The sequence below is a fragment of the Pelophylax lessonae genome (genome assembly GCF_965119305.1).
Source record: "Pelophylax lessonae genome assembly, chromosome: 11".
Classification (NCBI taxonomy): Eukaryota; Metazoa; Chordata; class Amphibia; order Anura; family Ranidae; genus Pelophylax; species Pelophylax lessonae.
Window position 1 is genome coordinate 209672520 of NC_138778.1, and position 19243 is coordinate 209691762.

Sequence of the window (19243 nt, forward strand, 5' to 3'; positions counted from 1 at the left end):
TTTTCTAAATCTACTCCCGCCCCCTCATCACATATTCCTGCTCTGCAGAGTCACTGCTCTACTCTCAAACTGAATCATCAATCCTTTCCCTTTCCTATGCAGTTCCACACATTACTCTCATTCGCACCCTCTGCTGGCCTTTTCTAAATCAGCAACACAATTCCGTCCCCAGCCTATGATGGCACATTAAGGTGGTACTAAACTCCCTATATTTTATTTTAAGGTAAACTTATAAAATGGTGTTTGGTGGAGGTGGTGATTTTTACTTATTAAAATGTATAAAAATTACATATCTCTTCCTCATATCTATTTAATCAAATAAACCCATACTCTAGTCACATTACTTGGATCAGGTTGGTATCTTCTTGCGTATGGTTTTATCAATACTTCTTTTTTTTTTTTTTTTATAATAAAGCTTACCTGTGAGTTAAAAAATTATCTCCTAAATGTGCACCATTTAGGAGATATTCTAGTGAGCAGCAGCCGGTGACATCACCGCCACATGCGCTCTGAAGGAACGGCATACACGTGCCGTTCCTTCAGCGCTCCATGCTGCATGAGTGACGTCATCGCAGCTCGGCCATTCAAGTGCCCGCAAACCCGGTTTGCAGTGGCGACAGTGTGGTGCTGGAGGACTTCCTTTCAAGGGGAGTCTTGCATAATGTGCTAGTATACAGCAGGAGGGGTATGTGTGTGTGTGTGTGTGTGTGTGTGTGTGTATATATATATATATATATATATGTATGTATGTATGTGTGTGTGTATATATATATATATATATATATATATATATATATATATATATATATATAATATAGTATGTATATTCTTTTTGACACAAATAACGGCTTAAATTTAGACATGGGTTTCCTTACTCATCCTACAGTTTTACGACCCCCCCTCTGTGACTACCCACCTTCCCCCCTGTCTTCAGCTCTCCCTCTGTCTTATCTCACTAAGCGCCGGTTTAATATTACCGCGACGCTACTTGCAGGGGCGACCTCCGAGATCGGACCTCGGAGCGGCCGCCACGGACTTCATAACATTGAAGTCTATGGTCGCCCCAAAGAAGCTCCGGACCCTTTTTCTAGGTCGGAGCGAATTGTGTCGCTCCTATTAGAACGGGTCCGCAGCTTCCCTATGGGAGGCGACCTGTGAGGCGACCAGGTCGCCTCACAGGTCGCCCCAGTGTGAACCGGCACTAACTATGCTAGTTTTATTACCATTGCCAGTTACATTTGTTTGGTTTTCTCTTTTTTTCCTTTGGCTTAGAGATTGTGTGTGTTTATTTTTTTTTATCATTCTGCTAAACCGTTTTGTGAATCAATACTGCTTGGACCTTGAAGAAGGGGACATGCCCCGAAAGCTTGTCCTGAAAAATTGTATGTTAGTGCAAATTAAAAAAAAAAAAAAAAAGTATAATGGACAGTACTCAATCTCATATATATATATATATATATATATATATATATATATATATATATATATATATATATATATATATATATATATATATATATACACGCAGTTGAGTACTGTCCGTTATACTTTTTTTTTTTTTTTTTTTTGCGCACTAACATACAATTTTTCAGGACAAGCTTTCGGGGCATGTCCCCTTCTTCAAGGTCCCAAGCAGTATTGATTCACAAAATGTTTAGCAGAATGGTAAAGAAAAAAAAAATATATAAATATTTTTTTTTATATATATATATATTTTTTTTAAGTTGCACTTCTGTTCAGTTCTCCCTTTATCCCTTTAGTTGCATTGGAGAGCACGTCTATTTGTGAAACCTAATTAGAGGGTTTTTAAACATTCACCGCAGTGTTGCACACATATTAGCGGTTCGCTGCATGAAAGCCTGAATGGAGTTTTTGGAAGAGGCGTGCTATTAACCAGCTTCTGTATTTTGTGTCCTCACCTATGGTCAAGAGCTGTGGTGGTGTTGGTTTTACACATTACGATAGGGTGAGCAGTGTGGAGATGGGGCACTGCTCATTAAAGCAAGCCTGTTCTTTGCCCATTTAGGGCAAATTGGAGTTCAAACATTTGGAGTTGCTGCTTGTAAGAACTTTATTTTTTATAATTAGTTGCTGAATTTTTGTTCTCCAGGTCCACGTGGTGCTGAAGCTCTGGAAAAATGGATTCAGCTTGGACGAGGGGGAACTGCGCAGCTATCAGGACCCAAGCAATGCACAGTTCTTGGAGTCAATACGCAGAGGGTAAGATTTGCCTTTTTATATTTTACCCTTACCATGGGCATCCTTTTAACCTTGTACCCCAATTTGAGGTACTTGGATTAGTTTGTGTAGACTTTGACTGGACAGACATAATAATCATCCGTGGGTAAAACCAAACTCCATTTCCCACATGTTCAAAAGGTGGGAAAATGTTTTTTTTTTTTTTTTTGGCTCAGCTGACTATCATTGTCCCTTGCTGGTGCTTCTTCCCAAAGTGATAGCCTGTAATCAGCACAGCAGTCTATGCCCGTGGCAGCCAGTGATGTTGTCATTTTATGCAGTCTATTGGAGCCTGCAGACTCCACCACTGGGCAGCCTATAAGAAGTTTCCCTGTTAAAGATGTGGTCACATAACCTTGATGACCTTAACTTAGAATTTTTCTTTTAAAGTAACGTGGCGATTGTCAATCAGGTAAATCCCAGCGTTCAGCTTTACAGAAATGTGTCATTAGAAAAATACGAGAGCTTCTAATTGCTCACCACCTCCTCAAAATGCAATTTGCTTAAAGCATAACTAAAGGCAAAACCTTTTTTAGTTTTTTGATAGTGGAAGGAGATTAGAACCCCTGATAGTGGAAGGAGATTAGAACCCCTGATAGTGGAAGGAGATTAGAACCCCTGATAGTGGAAGGAGATTAGAACCCCTGATAGTGGAAGGAGATTAGAACCCCTGATAGTGGAAGGAGATTAGAACCCCTGATGGTGGAAGGAGATTAGAACCTCTATCAGTTTATATTGCGGTCTGTTGCCCCGTTAAGATTCACCCTCTTTATTTGTCATGTTTACCATCATCAGTGAAAGTGAAAGAAAATCCCAAATTTTGGGTTGTCCCTAGAAAAGTAATAGAGGGGAAATATTCCAACGGGGACACTAGTCCTGGTGACCTGGGGGGTCCCCAAGGATGTCCCCTAATTTGCAGGAATTTCCTCACTTGCTGTTTTTTCTATGGTACAGGAAGAGCAGGGAGATTTTCGCAATTTGACACAGATGGCAAAAAAAAAAAAAAATCTGGCATGGATTATAACCCTCCCTTGCTCTATCCAAAATTGGGGGGGAATGTTGCCTATAGTTCTACTTTTAATTTTATCGCTGAGCCAGAAAGAAAGCAGATCAAGAGCCTAACTGTAGATGAGCATTGGTTAAACTTCTCTTGTAACAGTGGAGGTATCGGGTGAATACTGATGAAATTCAGGGGCAGAAAATAGGGTGGGCTTAACAAGACAAGAAGCTCAGAGTTGGTGTCACTGTATGGGGATGGTCGGTATTGGGCAAAAGAGCAAGTTTGGGCGGAGTTGGCAGTGGTACAGCATTTCCGACATGGCGTTATCTGAGAGGTTTTGCCAATCTTCTATAAATTTACAAAGCCACATATCACCACAGCGGTGGCTGGGCTGTAAATGTAACCTGTGGGGAAGATTTGATCTCTATTATCCTATCTGTAGTTGGATTTTGCCATCGTCCCTGGGTCAAAATGTATATGTCTGTCGGTACCTCAAGCCAATTCTGGTGGGACTTTTAAGGCAAGTATTGAATAATATTCGAACAAGTATAGAGAAAATAAATAATAAGATTTAATATTAAAACCATGTACAAGGTAGGTACATAAGGTGGTGTAGGGTTATAGACCCTCGTGAAGGGGTGATATAGGTAGGTTAGTGACACGTGGTTATGGTGACTTAAAGGATGTGTTTCTCTGTCATTCCATGCTATGCTTGGGTTTTCAGATCAGAGAGGGTCTCCTGTGTTCCCAACGCGTTTCGGCTCGTATGGAGCCTTTCTCAAGGGTGTCGGTCACCTGATTTTATTCAATGTGGTGAATAATTCAAAAGTATATACATACATACATATGTTTGTTTTAATCCTTGTATAGTGGGGTAGCTCCCTTCTAGAACGAGAACCTATGCTGCTTCCTGTAAAATATATGTTGTAAGTATGAGATCCAGATACTTCTTGTGGCGATAGTAGTAGTATCTGGATCTCATACTTACAACATATATTTTACAGGAGGCAGCATAGGTTCTCGTTGTTCTAGAAGGGAGCTACCCCACTATACAAGGATTAAAACAAACCTATGTATGTATATACTTTTGAATTATTCACCACATTGAATAAAATCAGGTGGTGCAAATATGTACTATTAACACTATATCTGTATCAAATATTACAGAACTGGTGACCGACACCCTTGAGGAAGGCTCCATACGAGCCGAAACGCGTTGAGAACACAGGAGACCCTCTCTGATCTGAAAACCCAAGCATATACCATGGAATGACAGAGACACATCCTTTAAGTCACCATAACCACGTGTCCCTAACCTTCTACCTATCTCACCCCTTCACGAGGGTCTATAAAACCCTACACCACCTTATGTACCTACCTTGTACATGGTTTTAATATTAAATCGTATTATTTATTTTCTCTATACTTGTTCGAATATTATTCAATACTTGCCTTAAAATTCCCACCAGAATTGGCTTGAGGTACCGACAGACATATACAGTAAATGTAACCTGTTGCTAAAGGGGGGAAAAAAAATTGCCTTCCTGTAAAGGAGAAGGGATGTACCTTTGCTGTCACCTGTTTTTAGAATCTTTACTCTGCTGATGAGTTAAACCCCATGCATCCTTGCCCATACATATTGGATGCCTGTGGTTCTTCCTACGGTTCCCCTAACCACTACTGCCAGAAGAATCCCAATACTACACACTTCTGGGGGTAAATATTTTGTGAGGGATAACCATGCAGCAGAGTGAAGATTCTATGAGTGGGTATCAGAACGGGTAAGCATTGGCTTTTTATTTTCTATTATGTTGTAATTTTTTTTTTTTTTTTTTTTTTTTTTTTTTAAGGCATGCCCTATATATACATTTAAACTGCTGACATTGCTCTTTTTTATTTTTTGGCTAGCCAAACTCTGGGTAGAATCCGATATTATCCTTGCAGCGGTCACCTCTCCTGCACTGAAGTTGTAAAGTGCTTGTTTTTGGCTAGGGAAACCTTTACTTAGTTTATTCCCACTCCCACACATTTGCTCCCAGCTGCATGACTGAATCTACTTCTCTTGGCCACTCCTTTGGTTGCAGGCACTCTGCTATCCTCACGCACAATGCAGAACCAGCAGTCCTGCATGGTAGGTGAGGTTGCTAAAATCCCACCCGCAACTTGTGGCGTTGACGAGAAGTAGAGTGAACCACAAGTGAAGGATAAGGCAAGTAAAACTGCAGTTATGTTCCCCCTAGACTAAAATGAGCTTTTAACCCTTGAAGTGTGGGGGTGCCCCACTGCAAGGGTAGCTTTGGATATTTCCCAGAGTTCAGCTTTAATTCTTTCCACCTGTTTTACAGGGAGATCCCGGGAGATCTGCGCAGACTCGCCCAAGGTGGGCAGGTAAACTTGGATATGGAGGACCACCGCGATGAGGACTTTGTGAAACCCAAAACTGCCTTTAAAGCATTCGCTGGCGAGGGCCAAAAATTGGGCAGGTGAGATCCTGGCAATATTCTTCAAAGAGCTTTTTGGATTATAGGGAAGATTTACTAAAACTGGAGCACACAGAATCTGGTAAACCTGGGCACGGTAACCAATCCTCTTCTCAATTCAACTTGTTCAATTAAAGCGGAGTTCCGGCCACATACACATTTTTTACCTAAAAATACCCCCCTAATCCTAAACTATCCCCAATTACCCTAACACTAACCCCACGTTACAGGTCATTAGTTATAGAATAAAGATGAATACTTTTTAAAATTGATTGCACAGCGTGGCCATCTCCGGTGTGGGCAGCTGAAGCCATGGTGTCCCCCGCTGTGTCGTCCTCCTGGGTTCCTGGTTACCCAGAATGCCGATCACAACTTCGTGCGACAATCAGAGTAGCGGTCGGGGCTGTTCCCATTGCATCCTGGGATTGATGACGCTCATCTCCCAGGACGCAATGCAAAGGAGGAAGTGACGTCGGGGGGCCGCGGCCACACAAGGAGGAAGAGCAAGGAAGGTAAGTTCATTTTCATTAAAAACAAGGTAAGTAAAAAAAAATATATATATTAGCTACCTAATAATCTAAATATATATATTAGCTATGTAATTCTTTTTCAGGTTTTTTTTTATGCTAACTGATGATGCAAAGTTTATTTTTAGGGTGGAACTCCGCTTTAAGATTAAGACAATAAAACTTGGAAGCTGATTGGTTTCTAAGCAGAGCTGCACTGGATTCTACATTTTATTGTCCGCTTAAAGCGGAGTTCCGGGCACAAAATTGACCTAATCGATTTTGTGCCCATCCGCTTGCTCTGCTTCACCTGAAAAGGAATTGGATAGTTAGAATTTATTTTTTTTTTTTTACTTACCTTGTAATTGTAGAAAGAAATACTCACCTTTCGTCACTTCCTCCCTCTGTGGCCTCGGCCCGCGCCGTCTCTTCCAGTTTGCAATGATTCCTGGGAGCTGAACGTCATCGCTCCCAGGAATCAATGCGACGGCACCGGCCCCGCTCGTCACTTCCGGTGCGACGCCGCATTCCCTGTTAAACAGCTTCTGGGCATGCCCAGAAGCTGTGTAGGAATGCGGCGCCGCGCCGGAAGTGACGAAAGGGTCGGTGAAGGCGCATTCTGGTAGAAGAGGACGCAGAAAAGGATTGCGCTGGCTTCAGCTGCCCACAACAGAGATGGCAACGCTGGAGAAGAAATTTTATAAGTGAGTATTTCTTCTTGCAGGTAAGTGCGAACCGAGACAGATCAGAGGCCTAGCCATTGTGGAATGTACTAGCCCTGACTGTCCCGGGGGTACGTTTATTGAAAAACTGTTTTTGTGCCCGGAATTCCGCTTTAAAGCCCAGTTTACGCTGCCATGCACTTTAAAGTCGACATCCCAGCGCGACTTTGGCACAACTTGCATATGACTTCTTTAACAGAAGTCGATGCAAGTCGTGCTGAAGTCAGACCAAAAGTAGTGCAGGAACTTTTTTTCTAAGTCTGAGCAACTCGAGTCTCTCCAATTAGAACAGTTCCATTGCACTTAATGGGGTGCGACTTGTGATGCCACATGTGCTCTCAAAGTCGGAGCACATGTTGCACCAGTGTGAACCGGGCCTTATTGAACAAGCTGAAGTTGGAAGCTGACTGGTTAATCTGCACAGCTGCACTAGATTGAGTGCTCCAGTTTTAGTAACTATACCCCAAGGTATCCTGTGTGATGGGACATTTCTAGGTCCTAAGTCATCCTTACATTGTTTATTTTGATTTCTCAGCACTGCTCCCAATATTCTGAGCTTGGGCTCCCCATCCCAGCAAGCAGAAAACGAGGCTAGAGCCAGTTCTTCCATTACCCTCAATGAGTCTGAGCCCGTCACAAACATCCAGATCCGCCTGGCAGACGGGGGAAGGCTGGTCCAGAAGTTTAATCACAATCACAGGTAAGAATTTTTAGGTCAGGCAAAATAATTCTGTCTTGTCCTGAGCAACAGAGGCTGTTATCACTGAGCTCTTAATCAAAAAATGCTTTTTCCTGGTTGGCATACAAAACTTCTTGCATCCATATTTTTTTTTTTTTTGGAAGTAAATAACTGCAGCCTCCTTATTCCTTTCATGATAGGTTGATAAAAAGTTGTGGTGAGAGGTGCCAGGTGTCTCTGGTCCAGCAGGGGGTAATGTTGTCTGCTTTTGGGGTTTGAACAATACCCCCTGCTGGACTACAGAGGCTGTGCACATTTTGTACTTTGGTAAAACACAGCCATTGCACCCTTGCTTAACAACTGAATAAGTGTAATGTTTAAAAGACTATTTTAAACTGAAATTTCACTTTAAAAATAGTCTGCAGCCAGCACTTTTTAAATAAAAAGGCAACCTGCTTCCCTTTTTCAGGATCCGTGACATCCGCTTATTCATCGTCAGCGCCCGACCGGCAATGGCCGCCACAAGCTTCGTGTTAATGACTACGTTCCCAAACAAGGAGTTGACGGATGAGGACCAGACTCTGAAAGAAGCTAATCTCCTAAATGCTGTCATTGTGCAGCGGTTAATATGAGACCACCCCCCGCCCCATTCCCCCCCCCTACCCCAGGCTTTCTATTCCACTTCCTCCCCATACACTGCGCTCCCCTCCGCTGGTGACATACAGTCATTCTGTCTTGTAGTCCTGGGATCTCAATGCTTTTCAGGTGGACTTCTCTTTAGACGTACATTTTGCAGGATTTGTTATAAGCGTTGGACTTTAAAAAAAGGATAAATAAATAGGAAACAAAATGCCTGATTGCAGTGTAATATTTACGACAAGCGGTAACTTGTTCTGTCCCTTTATCGGCTTTATGGGATGTAAGGAACTCTGAGATTCGTAAAACGTATTGCTTTAAACCAAGGATTAAAATCAACAATGTGTCTGATGTTGTTGCGTTTTTTAATGTACAGTTCTGGGTCCCTTCTCTGGAATGTTTGGAAGGTGGGTGTCCATATTATCAATTGAATGACCAGTAGCTTTAGAAATTAGGGCAAAATACAATCTCATCTCTGTACAGGGAATGGGATATAATAAAGTTACTAAACCCACAACAGTAAAATCAGTCTGTATATGCAGTAAAGCATGCTTGTTATACTCACTGTGGAACCTAAGGGGTTAATCCTCTGCATTGTGTAAAAAGGCTGTTTAAACATGTCCTCTCTGATCCTCCCCTTTTACTGACCCCTAATCCATATGCTGATAGTACAGAGTTTTGGGGGCACTCTGCACATGCTCAGTTTGGTGTGTATTGCTAGAGGCTTTTTTTCTTTCTTGGGAGAGAGCATGTGATCAGCACAGGTCAAATCGGCACTGTCCAGACTAAGTCGGGGGTCATGCAACCTCATAGGACAGTCAGAAGGGAATGAAAACTCCTCCTACAAGCTTTAACCAGACACTGATAGAAGTCACAAGACTGCTATATACTGCTGATAAGAGGTATTTAGCAGTTTATATTTCCTAAAATAAGTGCATTTCCATGTTCTGTGTACTGTGGGGGACCAGATATAGTGACTGCAGAGTCCTGGGGAGACCAGATATAGTGACTGCAGGCTCCTGGGGAGACCAGATATAGGGACTGCAGGCTCCTGGGGAGACCAGATATAGTGACTGCAGGCTCCTGGGGAGACCAGATATAGTGACTGCAGGCTCCTGGGGAGACCAGATATAGTGAATGCAGGCTCCTGGGTTTGGTAACACTTTAATTTATTATTTTGCTGTGCGCTTTGGTGTTGGTGCTGCATTAATGCATCTTTGGTGTCAATCAGGCTTAAGGACTCCCTGTCTCCAGACCATTTCAACACCAATCTTCCCATAAAGTGATATGCACGAGGCTTGCAGTGCCGCTCCAAGCTGAAATGTAAAGGATTTACCTGCTGGTCATGTAGTTAAGGAAGCGAGCAGCTAAGTACCATTTAGAACTATGAGCCTGACATGATGGGGAAAATAAGTCACCGCTCAACCGACCCGGCGCTTGGGCAGTGTAAAGCTGGATACACACTATACAACTTTTGTTGTCAGATTTCCTTTAGATTTACCTTTTCTATGTAGTGCAAGGGTCTGCCAGATTGCATACAAATTGAAAGTGTTTAGGTTTGACCTCATATTCTATGGTTTTGGTAAGTCTGAAGGAAAAAATCTAAAGAAAATTGTATAGTGTGTATCCAGCTTAGATTGTATGAAAAAATCTAAAGAAAATTGTATAGTGTGTATCCAGCTTAAGTGTATGTGACCTCAGCCAACGCCGCTCCAGCCACGCCTCCTGTCATGTTTTTACCCTGCCCTACCGATGGGGTTTGGTCACAAAGGTCTGAGACCTCTGTAACCAAGCCCTGGTGGGTGGAATGAAAAGCGCCAGCTGGCATCGCTTTGGCTAAGGCCACATACACTTACACTACCTAAGCACTGGATCGGTTGATTGGGCGGCATATACTCTTTCAAGTTGGACTCGATCTTCCCATAAAATATACATGCATTTATTGTATTTTTATGCATGTTATTTACCTGTGTAAGCTTCTAAAATCTGTGAGACATCAATGGGTGTAGCCATCATGCATGTGGTGATTGCAGCTCCACCAGGTTCAGAGCTTTAGGAAGTTTAGTCAAAATCGAACTAAGGCTAAACCTACTCTCACCCCCACTCTAAGTCTATTCTACCTAAACCTGTAAAGGAAAAGATCTGTATAATTGCCTATTCTGAAACAGCTCCAGTCTTGTCCCATGATCAACACTCAGCCGTGTAGAAGAGGGACAGCTGACAATAGATGCACCGTAGTAGGTCTATAGGTGATGTTATCTCCCAGGCATATGCAGCTGTTGTCTGCAATCTCTCCTTTACTTAGAAATCTGCCTCTAGAGGGATCATGTAACCAGACCAGAGGGGCTTAAGAATAGGTAAGTATACAGATATTTTCTTTACCGGGCTAGGTGGAATGGGATTGTGAGTAGGTTTTGGCTAACGGGAAACCCACAAAAGGGAAGTAAGGGGTTAGCTCAAATCTCGTCAGGAGGCAATCACGATGATATACAGCCCTTCAGTTGCTAACCCCCCTTGATAGTGAATATCTGTGTCCTGTGGCAGAGTCGCCCCGTCTGCATTCAGTTGTCATGTGTTAATGCAAGCAATTGTCAAATGTGTTTAGGTGGTGTCAGTAATTTCCATGCGCAGACTTAACCCTGTCAAGTGTCCAAATGAATGAATGAAAAGGTGTTTACATGTCGTCTAAATGCAAAATATCCAACTGTCTGGTGTCCAGGGTGGATGAATGAGTGTCAGTCTGGATCATGCAAATGCAAGGGCCCATATTTCATCATAGAATGGGCATAAGCTGAAATAAATATGAAATGTAATAAGACATGTTAATACAATCTTTCAACCCAACCTTTGATCCCAACTTTATTTATAACGGTGGGATCACTTAGAGTCTCTGAATAGCACTATGTGCCCTTCTGGGATATATGTCCAACTATGAATGAGCTGGACATTCTTGACATACCTGGGTTGTGTTTTTGTATGAGTGCATGTCATATTATTGGTAACTGACTTGCATAGAACAGGTGACATTATATTCTAAAGTGTATGTAGGCTGGTGACTTGGTTGTGTGCACATAGGGATATAACTTCTTAGAATTCTATCAAATCAAAAACAGACATGTTCAATGGGGAGGGCCATAGCTTGCAAGAATCCATGGCCTGAAAAATCCAACTCCATATTATGGAAATAAAGTCACTACAAATAGACCATGGCAGCACATACCACCTGTTGACTATGGCATGTGATTTTTCAACATGTCCTAAAGCCTTTGCCAGGAAAGGGCAAAAATAAACCCCCCACATTCAATGGGAGGAAAAAATTCCCTTTCAACCCTTGTCGTCAGAGCGGTCAGACGAAGTCCCTGGCGGTTACAACGTAAAACACTGTCCTTTGTGTCCAATCGGCTTGACTTCGACTGTAAAGTGGAGACATGAATGTCTCGTGTCTCTCTCTTTTCCTGGGGTGAGGATGGGCAAAATGAGGAGAGGTTCACTGGGTTGGTGAGCACATGTTGCAAGTAACCAGACAGTGGCTACTAGTGCTCAGCTTGCTGTAAACAGTACCACTGCTGCAAAAATGGGAAGTTTTCCAGGAGTAGGGATGTCCGTTGGCATTGTACCAATGCCTCTGTCTGGATCCAACTGGAATTCCTCTGGTGCTTGTCACAATCTCCGGTCTGCAGTCGTGGGGTCCAGGGGTGGGGCTTCCGTCTGTCTGGATCCAACTGGAATTCGTCTGGTGTTCGTCACAATCTCCGGTCCGCAGTCGTGGGGTCCAGGGGTGGGGCTTCCGTCTGTCTGGATCCAACTGGAATTCGTCTGGCGCTCGCCACAATCTCCGGTCCGTAGTCGTGGGGTCCAGGGGTGGGGCTTCCTTCAGTCGCGATGCGTGGATCCAAACCGGGGAGTCGTCTGTCAATACCGCTGCTCTGGTCACTGCTTGAACTGTCGCAGGAGGTCCGTAGGGTGGGTCTAGCGACGTCCGCTTATGGAGGGGGGCCTTCACCAGGACTCTGTCTCCAGGCTTGAATGGGTGGGTTGGTGCACCTGTTGGCAAAGGAAACGAGAGCGAGATATCACCATAATCACTGTTTAATTTTTTTATTAATTCTGCCACATATTCCTCTTGCAAAATCTCTAGATATGAGAATAAATGGACTCATGGGGTTGAGACGGGTCTCCCCATCAAAATTTCAAGGGGAGATCGCTTGGTACTTGGTCTGGAGTCATTCTGACTTCAGCAAGAATAGCAGGTAAGGACAAAGACAAGAATACAAGTTTTACAAGAATGGCAGGAGTATTTTGCGGCACTGGGCTTCTGGCCTACAGGCAGGCAGCAAAAATAAATGCTAGTAAAACTACTCGCAGCCCTGGGGTTTAGGGCCTACAGGAAGGCAGGTAATTTTAAGACAGGAAGGATACCTAATGGCACTATTTTGGGAGAACACAGCATGTCTACGCATGCAACAATGGTGAGGGCCCCTGGAGGGGTTGAACTGCCTTTTATTCCTCCAAAGGTGGAGATGGGTTGGCTTGCAGTCCTCTGACTCACCCAAGCAGGCAGCTACCTAGAACTGAGAATCCCTTGCATGGCTAAGATGCTGTGATCACTGAACAGCAGGGAGTGAAATTCAAGCTGTCTTGCGAACATGGACACATAGAGACACACAAAACAGCTAGAAGTAAGTACTCATGCAAACATAAATTTATAAGAGATTGCACAGTTTGCTCAGTGACACCAAGCAGGAAATTGAAAACATATAGCCTTGGAGACACAGGATCTGACTTCAAGGACTATTTATATGCAAAGCCTGGGCAATGAGTCACCTTTAGAATGAAAAGAGATCAACTAATTGAATTCACCACAGGAGGTTACCTTTAAAATTTTAAATCTTTAACAATATCAAAGTAGTAACATATCAAAGTAGTAACGCTGGCATAAATTCATTCTAATTCTTAGCACACTATCAACAAGCCATCCACTTCCATCCTATTTTTTTTTTTTTTTTTTTTTAAGACCAATATACTAAAAGAAAACTTTAAAAAGACCAGAGATGCTTCATTATCTAAAGCATAGCACCTCATTAATGCCACAGCTCATATATGTCAAATTGGAACACATCAAATATCTAACACCCAATAAAAACAGTCTAATCCAGTGGTTCTTAACTTGGGTTCGATGAGTCAGTCTCCGGGGTTCGGCGGGGGGGACAAAGGGGCAATTGCTCCCCCTGAGAAAATATTACTGATTGTGAGGCCGAGCGCACCCCGGGAAATCAGAGCTGCGGTCGGGACAACTCACAGCCATTACACATAGACACTTGACACTCCGCCCCCTGTACCTCCCCCAGCAGGTTTCCAGCCTATCTCCTGCAGGCTGCTTGCTGCGTGAGTGGGCGGGATGGGGATGTACCTGACCACGGAGATCGCGCCCGCCTAGAAGAGGGAAGTGTGAGCAGCTGAGCAGAGGGAGCTGAGTGAATGTTCCTGGAGGTAGGCTCGGCTAGCTGTACATGGTGGATTCGTTTACAAGGACCTCTATGCTACGTCTGCTGAGTTACTGCAGCTTAGCATAGAGGTGCTGTTAGCTGACAGATGGAAATGCATGTCCTTTTCATTTAGCTCAATAAAGCATTGTGAATACCCCCTGGTGTGTGCCCTCCTGACACCCCATGGAATGCTCTCCCAACACCTCCCCCAAATGTGTGCCCTCCTAACACCTCCCCAAAGTGTGTTCCCTCTTGACACCCCATGGTATGTCCTCCCAGCCCCCCCAGTGTGTGCCCTCCTGATACCCCATAGTATGCCCTCCCAACACCCCCCCCCAGTGTGTTCCCTGCTGACACCCCATGGTATGTCCTCCCAGCCCCCCCAGTGTGTGCCCTCCTGATACCCCATAGTATGCCCTCCCAACACCTCCCCCCTCAGTGTGTTCTCTCCTGACACCCCATGGTATGCCCTCCCAACCCCCCCACCCCAGTGTGTGCCCTCCTGACACCCCATGTTTTAATGGTTTTGTTCTTAATGGTTTTGTTTTTGGAGATAGTCGCCAACACTTGCAGGGAGGCCCCAGCGAGATTTGAACTCGCGACCCCTGGTTTACAAGACCAGTGCTCTAACCCCTGAGCTATGGAGCCTTTTTTTTTTTTTATGGTTTTGTTTTTTTATGGTTTTTTGTTCATTTTGTGCACCTATGTATAAATATATACCTAAATATGTATAAATATATACCTATGTTTTGAATTTGGAAAAATCATATTTTATTTTTTCAATTAAGAAGGGTTCGGTGAATGCGCATATGAAACTGGGTGGATTCAGTACCTCCAACAAGGTTAAGAACCACTGGTCTAATCAATCAGAAAAAAAACCAATTTGTAAACAATACTCCCATAAGGTTGAGTTGTCGTTGAAGGCTGTGATTGTTCTCCGTTCTGAAAGTCTCACATTAAATTTTGTCTGAGAAATAAGCATCAAGAAAAATTCAGTAACAAAACATTTCACTTTTACTCCTAAAAATAAACCAACGGTTAGAGGAATTTAGCATACAGTAAGCATGTCAAACATTTTCCTTCCTAACAGTGCACTTCTCTAATACCAAAATTTGTTGATGTCCGATTATTACCACGTGGATTTTCTATATATTTTTTATATTATGGTATACCATAAACTTAAAGAAAAAAATTATTATTGTTCACCATGGTTAAAAAATGAGCAGCTCAAAAATAAACATTAGTAATTTCACATTTGGATACGAGAACCCATACGTCACCATCACCATTCTTCTCACCCATTTGGAACATCCTTCAAAACTGTTTTCCTTGCTTCTAAAAGCTGCCATGACCAGTATAGTACGGATTTGTTACATTTTTCGTGGCAAAATCACATCACTTTAAAACATAAGAAATAAACACAAAACAAATTATTATGCAACCAATATTCATTCAGTGTTATGAAATGCTTTGCTGATACAGCACCTTTAGGAACAGTGTTAAAACGAACACAACATAACGATTCATGGATCTAAGGTTGCCCATACGCAATACAATTTTCATACAATTTTCCCAAACGTAAATTTCATCATTTTTTCGGGATTACCTTGAAAATTTCCCATTATCTAAGCTCAGAATACAAAGTGAGATCAGCTGAGTTTGAAGGTTTATATATATATATATAGAGGGATGGTGAGGTCAGTATTTAGACTTTATTTAAAAACCTAGTTTCCCAACTTATGTGGTTTCCTGCTACTTTCTAATCAGATTTATATACACCCGACTCATGGTTTTCTGTTAACTATCCTTGGTGGGCAAGTGTATACCTTCAAGCTCAGCTTAATATCACATACAATCTCCACATACATCTATACAATGGCATGCAATCTTATATCGACTAAAAATACAGTTAAATGTCTATACAGCAATATATACAAGTTTTAGAGGGAGAATTCACTATCACACACAGTACTGCTTCGTAAACGGGTTTCGGACCCTGGGATATCAGACCCTATCTTATCTTTGGGGCTTCAGGCCCTGGAGTATCAGACCCCATCTTTGGGAATATCAGATTCCTGGGAGGTGCTAAAATTAGCGGTTAACTGGGTACCGTTTATCTGCTCTGACAGTATAGGGTAGTAATAATAATAATAAAAAATATAATTACCCCATACTGTTTTTTGGCAGATCCAACTTTCTGACACCAAAACTGTTAGCTCAAATCTCGTCAGGAGGCAATCAAGATGATATACAGCCCTTCAGCTGCTAACCCCCCTAGATAGTGAATTTCCCCTCATCCGGCCGGGAGTTATGATGACACATAGCACTCAAACTTAGCGCAGTCACAACTGATTTTATTGCAAGTTTCGCTCATATTTAAGGCACGTTTTGAGCGGGAAAGACTGCTCCAAATTGGTTTACAATTCATCAGTCAAATTAACAATAGCACATATCTCACAGAACAGTACATGAAAGGGCCTTTGCTTTCGCCATGCATCTGTGTCAATATGAGGTGTTCCCGTATCTGAATCTGTGTCCTGTGGCAGAGTCGCCCCATCTGCATTCAGTTGTCATTTGTTAATGCAAGCAATTGTCAAATGTGTTTAGGTGGTGTCAGTAATTTCCATGCGCAGACTTAACCCTGTCAAGTGTCCAAATGAATGAATGAAAAGGTGTTTACATGTCGTCTAAATGCAAAATATCCAACTGTCTGGTGTCCAGGGTGGATGAATGAGTGTCAGTCTGGATCGTTACCATGCAAATGCAAGGGCCCATATTTCATCATAGAATGGGCATAAGCTGAAATATATATGAAATGTAATAAGGCATGTTAATACAATCTTTCATAAGGTGAAGCTGGGACTTTCCGGTACCAAAGAGAAGAGTGAATGAACAAAGTGTGAAATAGCATAAAAAAACCACACTATTTTATTACTGAAGTAACATTAATAACAGCCCCCTGAAGCTAGTAGAATACACATGCAAAGATAAATGCATATTAACACGGCTAGAATTATGTGCTATAAGTACAAACGTGTTCTGGTCTACAACAGTAGCCAAGCAAGAAAAAGAACACTAAAGCGCCGTACACACGCACTGATTGTTGGCCGTAAATTTTCGGTCAACGTCCGATCGGCCGATTGTTGGCTTGTTAGTATGATGCTTCCGACAACCGACTTTGAAATTTTTGTTGGCCGTTAACAGAACGGCCGCTTGTTCGTCAGTCTACAGATTTCGGCCGACAAAAATGTGATGATCAAGACTGGGCATGCTCAGTGAAGAAAAAACACACGAAAAGTAGACCAGAACATGACATCACTTCTGCAGTTGGTTGTTGTTGGCCGACAAAATTCGTGTGCAGTCCAGAGCACATTTCAACCAACACAACACTGGACAAAAGACGGCCGATCGGTCGGCCAACAATCGGTGCGTGTGTACGGGGCTTTACTCGTCTCGTTTCAACTTGTAAGGCCTCCCCAGTATCATTAGGATTTGGCATCCCTCAACATTTATTTGGGTATAGAAGCATGTGACATTAGGTTTTGGCTGAACTTCCACTTTTAAAGTGGTTGTAAAAATTATTATTTTTTTATTTATTTATACTTTCCCTGCATTCTTTGCATGAACGTTAAAAACCTGTATGCAGCAGCTGCCCCCCCCCCCCCAATACTTACGTGCGCCCCCTCTAGATCCAGCTATGTCCACAAAAGCCTTGCACTCCTGATTGGCTTTTGGCAGCAGCGGGAGCCATTTGCTCCCACTGCTGCCAATCAGGAGATGGAGGGGGTGGGACCAAGCCGAGGCTCTTTGGGCACCTGGCAGGAGGGAGGAACCAGGAGTGCCGCTGAGGGACCTGAGAAGTGCAGGACTCGGGTTGCTCTGTGCAAAATCTTTACACAGAGGAGGTATAAAAAATTTTTTTTTTTTTTTTTTTTTTTTTTTTTTAAAAAGGCTTTAATATCACTTTAAATGTTACCCTATAGCAGGGATGTGCAAACTGTGGCCCTCCAAGCTTTTGAAAAACGACAAGTCCCATTCTGCGTCTGGGTGTCATGCATGGGGCTGCCAGTCTGGCTATGCCTCGTGGGACTTGTATTTCTGCAACATCTGGAGTGCCACAGTTTGTATATCCTCCCTGCCCTATAGTATTCCCATTTTTGCTGCTCCTCCAGCAAATAAATAAAAGACTATGTAAGAGGGCAAGGGACAGAGCAGCTGGCCCTGCACAAACAGTGTTTTTACAATGGCAATGCGATACTCCCAGAATGATAGAGTGCTATGCCTTCAAAGGAGGAGAGGGTTGTGCTAGGCTAGTCAAATTTGCGAGCTAGTTCTAAAGCATTTTACAAATGAAGAAAATTATTAATGGAATGGAAAATCACTGTGAGTGTTTAAAAATAGTTGATTTTCTGTGTATTTTTATTTATTTTCCTGTTACTGTTAAGGCCTAGTGCTTTCTATTAAGCAGCCACATCAATGCACATAAGACTGCAGCACACAAACGCACAGATGTTTGCTCCTGTGCATGACAATGCAAGTGCATTGCTACAGTGCCTTGCAAAAGTATTCCCCCTCCCCTACTCTTGGACTTTTTACCTATTTTGTTACATTACAGCCTTAAGTTCAATGTTTTGTTAATCTGAATTTTATGTGATGGATCAGGACACAATAGTCTAAGTTGGTGAAGTGAAATGAGGAGAAAAATATATACATAAAACTATTTTTTAAAAATAGAAAACAGAAAATTGGCATGTGTGTATGTATTCACCCCCTTTGTTACGAAGCCTATAAAAAGCTCTGATGCAACCAATTACCTTTAGAAGTCACGTAATTAGTACTCACTTTTGTTGGCAGCGATTTACACATTAATGGCTGTGTGTTGAGTTATTTTGAGGGGACAGCAAATCTACACAATTAATACAAGCTGTACACTCACTACTTTACATTGTAGCAAAGTGTCATTTCTTCAGTGTTCACATGAAAAGATAGAATAAAATATTTACAAAAATGTGAGGGGTGTACTCACTTTTGTGAGATACTGTGTGTGTGTAAATGTATGTATGTATGTATGTATGTGTGTGTGTGTGTGTATATATGTATGTATGTATATATATATATATATATATGTGTGTATGTGTGTGTGTGTGTGTATAGTCAGGTCCATAAATATTGGGACATTGACACAATTCTAATCTTTTTGGCTCTATACACCACCACAATGGATTTGAAATGAAACAAACAAGATGTGCTTTAACTGCAGACATTCGACTTTAATTTGAGGGTATTTACATCCAAATCAGGTGAACGGTATAGGAATTACAACAGTTTGTATATGTGCTTCCCACTTTTTAAGGGACCAAAATGTAATGGAACAGATTAACAATCATAAATCAAACTTTCACTTGTTAATACTTGGCTGCAAATCTTTTGCAGTCAATTACAGCCTGAAGTCTGGAACGCATAGACATCACCAGACGCTGGGTTTCATCCCTGGTG

At 42.4% G+C, this 19243-nt stretch overlaps 1 protein-coding gene across 1 annotated transcript in view; it reads left to right on the top strand.

The window, feature by feature from the left end:
- The window catches only part of NSFL1C (NSFL1 cofactor), a 52296-nt gene extending 43684 nt beyond the window's left edge, over positions 1 to 8612 (top strand). Inside the window, exons 6-9 of the mRNA XM_082273051.1 lie at positions 2111 to 2220; positions 5584 to 5721; positions 7482 to 7646; positions 8095 to 8612. Of these exons, the coding sequence (XP_082129177.1) occupies positions 2111 to 2220; positions 5584 to 5721; positions 7482 to 7646; positions 8095 to 8257 (576 nt within the window). The 3' untranslated portion in view covers positions 8258 to 8612. The remainder of the gene's footprint in view (positions 1 to 2110; positions 2221 to 5583; positions 5722 to 7481; positions 7647 to 8094) is intronic.
- Positions 8613 to 19243: the final 10631 nt, after the last annotated feature.